Consider the following 5,686-nt stretch of genomic DNA (forward strand, 5'->3'; position numbering starts at 1 on the left):
GGACTAGTCCCGTGCCCAAGTTTAGGAACCAGGCAAAACGGACAGAGAAAGGCTACACTGCTCTGCCAACCTCCAAAAGGACGCTTGAAAGGGGAGCAGCATTCCTGTCCCGCCCCTGCGCATATGTCGTCCAATAGAGGTTAGGGAGGGTGGGGTTTGAGCGTATCTGAGCTACAATTGGTCCTAGGATCTCCCCGCCCAGAAGTTGGGCGGAGCAGCGTGGTGACGTCGCAACGCGGGGCGCAGGGGCAAAGAGCGCGCGCTTGCGGACGCGGCGGCATTAAACGGTTGCAGGCGCCGCGCACTGGTCGTCGTCTTCTCTAGTCTCAGTTGCCGCCGTGTTTGCCCGCTCTCTCTGGGCCTCGGGAAGCCTAAACTCCGACTAGACCTTACTGGTTTTCACCCAGTTCTAGCTGCGTCGTAGACTTCGTCACCATGTTCGAGGCGCGTCTGGTCCAGGGGTCCATCCTCAAGAAGGTGCTGGAAGCGCTCAAGGACCTCATCAACGAGGCCTGCTGGGACATCAGCTCTGGCGGTGTAAACCTTCAGAGTATGGACTCGTCCCATGTCTCCTTGGTGCAGCTCACCCTGCGCTCCGAGGGCTTCGACACCTACCGCTGTGACCGCAACCTGGCCATGGGTGTGAACCTCACCAGGTGAGTCTCAGGGCCGCGGGGAATCGGGCCCTGGCTCTCCTGCAGCCCCTGCTCTTGGCGGGAGCGCCTCCAAATCGGGCCCTCATTGGATGGCGTTGGCCGTCTGCGACTTCTCATTGGCCGGTGATGCCGGAGGCGGGACCCACTGGAGCGCGCGGTTCAGAAAAGCCCGCGCTGGCAGCCGAGCGAGCCGGCTTTTTTCCGCGCCAAAGTCACAAAGCCATGGTGGTGGCGGGAAATTGACAATCTTTGCCCCATTGCCTGAAAAAAAGACTGTTTCAGAGTTCTCTGCTCACTAAATTCCCGCAACCTTGAATGGGACATTTAAGGTCCTGATTGATTTTAAACGCCTATAACGTGTCCTACTGAAAATGTGTCACTCTGTATAGGGGCAATAGGTTGTTTCTACACTTTATTTATTATTAAAGTCGCAGTGACTATTTTCAGCTCCAGAACTTGGAAAATTTATCCAGAGTAGTGCCTATCTAGTACACATGTATGTTTTCATTTAGAAGATTTATGAGAAATATTGACTTATAATACAAGCAGTATTTTAATAGGTCTATTAGATTTTTTTCCTCCCTTGTTGTGTTGAGGATCAAACACAGGGCTTTGCCGTGTGCTAGGCAAGCATTCTTACCACTGAGTTACACCCCCAACGCTAATCCCCATTCCTCCCTTCTGGGGATTGAACTCCGGTGCACTGCCATTGAGCTACATCTCGAGCCCTATTATATTTTTGAGACAGGATCTCATTAAGTTGCCGAGAAGGCCTAGAATTTGTGATCCTCCTGTTTTGGACTCCTAAGTTGCTGGAATTGCAGGCATGTACCACCACACCTGGCCCTGATCTAATGATCATTGTGGTCTGACAATTTACCCACTGAAAGGATTTATAATTCAGAAAATGCTCTGATTTATACTCGGATGAAATTGCTGGTGTTAGGATGTTTAAGGCACTGGGGTCAAACTCAGCACCTAATGCATGTTAGACAAGTCTCCACTACAAAGCAGTATATCTAGAGAAGAAATCTGATTCTTGAGCAGGTGTTATTGATTTTAAATCCTGTGTCTTTTGTGTTGTAGCATGTCCAAAATACTAAAATGTGCTGGCAATGAAGACATTATTACATTAAGGGCTGAAGATAATGCGGATACATTGGCGCTAGTATTTGAAGCACCGAGTAAGTTGTACCTTTTTACTGAATCATACAAAATTACTGTCAGTTATGTCAGTAATTCTGAAAGCTGTGAATATTTTGAGAATGTCTATAGTGGTTATAAAGTGTAACATCCTAGTTATGAACACTTTTTTCAGTAACATTTGCTTTCTTTTATTAGATCAAGAGAAAGTTTCAGATTATGAAATGAAGTTAATGGACTTAGATGTTGAACAACTTGGAATTCCAGTGAGTATCAGTTTCTGATTATGGAGTACCATATAGTCGTGATAATTAATGTAAAAATGTGAATATAATAATTTAAAGCCTATATCCTAACAAAACTTTTTATAGAAGCATATCTGCTGGTTCACGGTCCAAACCAGATTTTAGTATTAACCTTATTAATATCAAAGGAGAGAAGAGATGTTGGGATATTTAAAATGTCTAATATACTATGTTCTCCTTTCTTTTAGAATGCAACTAAATTCTGTGTCATAAAATAATGTTTTGTTTTTTTTTCAAACTTGCATACCTCCTGCCTCAACCTAGCTGGGATTACAGGCATGTGCCACTGCATCCTGATTTGTAATGTTCTCTTGATTTAGGCCTGGAAGATGATCATGAGGGGGTTCTTGTTCATTGGATAGTGGAATATATTAGGAAATTACAATGAGCTGGGCACAGCAGCCTCCTATAATCTCAGCTATTCAGGAAGCTGAGGCAAGAGGATTACAAATTTTAGGCCAGCCTGAGCAACTTAGTGAGATTGTCTCAAAAATTTTTGAGCATTAATAAAAAGTCTAGGGATATGACCCATTGGCAGAACACACCTGAGTTCAGTTCCTAGCACTGGGGGCAGGGATGGGAATTATACAATGAGTAATATTTCAAAGTAATCAGAAAGTCTTTAGCTTTTTTTAAAATATCACATCTTAAAGTGAGGATGCCAGGTCTTTACATTTACAGCAGTTAATGTTATCTTTTTTTTTGGCAGTGCCTGGGGATCAAACCCAGAACCTCAAATGTGCTAGGCAAGTGCTCTACCATTGAGCCAGGTCTCAGCCCTAACTTTGAAATTTTTTTGTTTTGCTCATAGGAACAAGAGTACAGTTGTGTAGTAAAGATGCCTTCTGGTGAATTTGCACGTATATGCCGAGACCTCAGTCATATTGGAGATGCTGTTGTAATATCCTGTGCAAAAGATGGAGTGAAATTTTCTGCAAGTGGAGAACTTGGAAATGGAAACATTAAGTTGTCTCAAACAAGTAACGTTGATAAAGAAGAGGAAGCTGTAAGTAATAAAATTAAATTTCTGTTTAAGTAAATAGAAATTTTTGAAGACAGTTTTACTGTTTACCACTAGTTTATTTGCCAAAATTAAAGAAAAAAAAAACAGTAAATAGCTAATGAAAACTGAAAGATACTGTTGAAATTGGCAAGTGCCATTTAATTTAAAATTACATCTGTGAAAAGGGAGTGCAAATTCAGCACTTTTACAAACCACAAAATAACGGGGTGTGGATAAAACCCATACATTCTCTAAAGTTAGGATTGATACAACCTTTAGCTTTCTGGAGATGCTTACTTTGCATTTCTCAAATTAGGCTAGGATAGCAACTCAACAGAAGGATGGATTGGGATGAAAGTCCAGCTGTTACTAGCTCCCCAGTAGTACTATTAGTTGTACGTATTGTAGGTTCAGTTGTTAGCTCATTTTGAAGGTAGAAAAGCAAAAAGCGCAAGATTAAGAGACAATTTAGACTGTGACCTGGTGTCAGAATCAAACTTAAATGAGAGTATTTTTCTCATTAAGGCCAGTACATACACTTCATAAAACTTGGAAAGAACTGCGTTAAATGCTGAATATTGATTAGCGTTGAATACTTAAAGCTTTTTTTTTTTTTCCAGTTTGAGAGAGTGCCTAGAGAAACCTCATTTAACCAAAACAATAAGAACTCTAGGTCTGAGGGCTTAGTCCAGTGGTACAGCAATTTCCTGATATACACCAAGTTCTGGGATCAATTCCTAGCACCACAAAAAGGAAAAAAAAATGTATGTCTGTGTGTTTACACACACACACACACAAACACCAACATTTTTAAAACCCTTACATATCATATTCAAGAAAATAATTATAAGGAATTTTTAAGCATTTACCTTCCCCTGGTTATTTCAGAACAATTTGTTTAAATTGGAATTTTAAGTATTTTTTTAGTTGTAGATGGACACACTATATTTATTTTTATGTAATGCTGAGGATCAAACCCAGGGCCTCACACATGCAAGGCAGGTGCTCTACCACTGAGCCTCAGCCCCAAATCAGGATTTTAATAAGGTTCATACATTGAAATTTGTTGACATTGCCCTTAACTTTCATTTTACCTATTGGTTAATCTTGAGCTTTTTTTTCCCTCTCCATTTACAATCTTTTAGTTAAAACTAGATTATTTGTTTTAGAGTTTTCTTAAGTGTGAATTTTGCTAGTTGTATCCCTGTGTGTCAGTTAATATGTATGTGCACCCTGTATTTTCTGTAAATCGGTAGCTACAGCTCTCAAGCTTGATGACATTCAAAGTGTTCTCTTGTTTGTTTTGAGGTTGGGAGAGCCAGAATACTTTAGATGGTGGTATGTATCTTCAGTAGGAGACACAAGGCAAATGGATGTCTTTTTTGTAATGTTAGCTATCATCTAGAGCTGTTGACATTAGGGTTTGCAAAGCTGAAATATAATAGTTTATTTCATTCCTCCTATTTCTTTATTAGCTGATTTATTTATTAGGAGTATTTTCATTAAGAGAAGTTTTCCCATTATTACATTTTAGTTGATGGTTTATATAGGAAAGATAAGCCAAATACTTTTTGGGGGGGAGTCCTTAAATTCACTTCAGAGTACTCTTCAAAGTTACCAATAGAGGTGTGTGTTATGGCCTACAACTTTCTTGGTGTTTTTCAACATGACAAATCTTGTTTTCTCCTGTAGGTTACCATAGAGATGAATGAGCCAGTTCAGCTAACTTTTGCACTGAGGTACCTGAACTTCTTTACAAAAGCCACTCCACTCTCTCCTACAGTAACACTCAGTATGTCTGCAGATGTACCCCTTGGTAAGATGATAATAAATTTGAACTTTGTTTTGAAAGTAGTATATTTGATACTGTCCTTCAGTAATTCACTATTTTCTTGTCTTTCAGTTGTAGAGTATAAAATTGCTGACATGGGACATTTAAAGTATTATTTGGCTCCCAAGATCGAGGATGAAGAAGGATCTTAGGCGTTCTTAAAATCTGAGGAAATAAAACTAAGCTCTTTGAGAACTGCTTCTAAAATGCCATCATGTGCTGAAAGTCATTTCTGTCACCAAATTTGTAACTGAGTACATATGTAGATAATGTTTTCTGTAAATAACCTATTTTTCCCCTTCCTTTACAGCTTAAGAATAAAATCCAAAGTCAAATCTGGTTTTGTTAACCTAGAAATACTTCTTTCTGCCTTACGTAGAAATACTTCTGGTGATTTTTATAACAAAAAGTTCTTGTCTTTAAATGCAGTTTTAAGAATTGTTTTTTGATTTAAATAAAGTTATCTGAATTTCAGATGTCACAGGAAAGTGTCTTCATTTGAACCATGATGGGCTGCAAATATCTTACCATTTTATGTAAATGTGGGGTTTTTGCTTTTTTTTTTGAGTCTACAGCATCCTGGTATAATTACATTAAGAAAATGGCAATAAATATTTCTTTTATGTTTAGTAGATTCAGTGACTAGTTTCTATCGTACTTGAATTGAGTTCATTTTCTGGATGTTAATAACTCATCATATTTAGTTGGTATTCACTACCTACTCTGCCAGTACATGGGGAAGGAAATA

General features: G+C 39.4%; 1 protein-coding gene across 1 annotated transcript; it reads left to right on the forward strand.

The window, feature by feature from the left end:
• Positions 1-238: 238 nt before the first annotated feature.
• On the forward strand, positions 239-5,416 carry Pcna (proliferating cell nuclear antigen). Its single transcript, XM_026385804.2, has 6 exons — positions 239-656; positions 1,743-1,840; positions 1,998-2,065; positions 2,916-3,110; positions 4,800-4,923; positions 5,011-5,416. Exons 1-6 carry the CDS (start codon positions 436-438, stop codon positions 5,088-5,090), a joined length of 786 nt encoding a protein of 261 aa, XP_026241589.1. The 5' UTR covers positions 239-435; the 3' UTR covers positions 5,091-5,416.
• The last annotated feature ends 270 nt before the right edge of the window (positions 5,417-5,686 follow it).

The sequence above is a fragment of the Urocitellus parryii genome, chromosome 6 (assembly GCF_045843805.1).
Source record: "Urocitellus parryii isolate mUroPar1 chromosome 6, mUroPar1.hap1, whole genome shotgun sequence".
Classification (NCBI taxonomy): domain Eukaryota; kingdom Metazoa; phylum Chordata; class Mammalia; order Rodentia; family Sciuridae; genus Urocitellus; species Urocitellus parryii.

Excerpts from the sequence above, each read along its gene's own strand:
- Pcna (XM_026385804.2), top strand. The coding sequence starts at position 436 with ATGTTCGAGGCGCGTCTGGTCCAGGGGTCCATCCTCAAGAAGGTGCTG. Across the intron at positions 657-1,742 it reads ATGGGTGTGAACCTCACCAG|CATGTCCAAAATACTAAAAT; the intron begins GTGAGTCTCAGG and ends TTTGTGTTGTAG. Across the intron at positions 2,066-2,915 it reads TTGAACAACTTGGAATTCCA|GAACAAGAGTACAGTTGTGT; the intron begins GTGAGTATCAGT and ends TTTTGCTCATAG.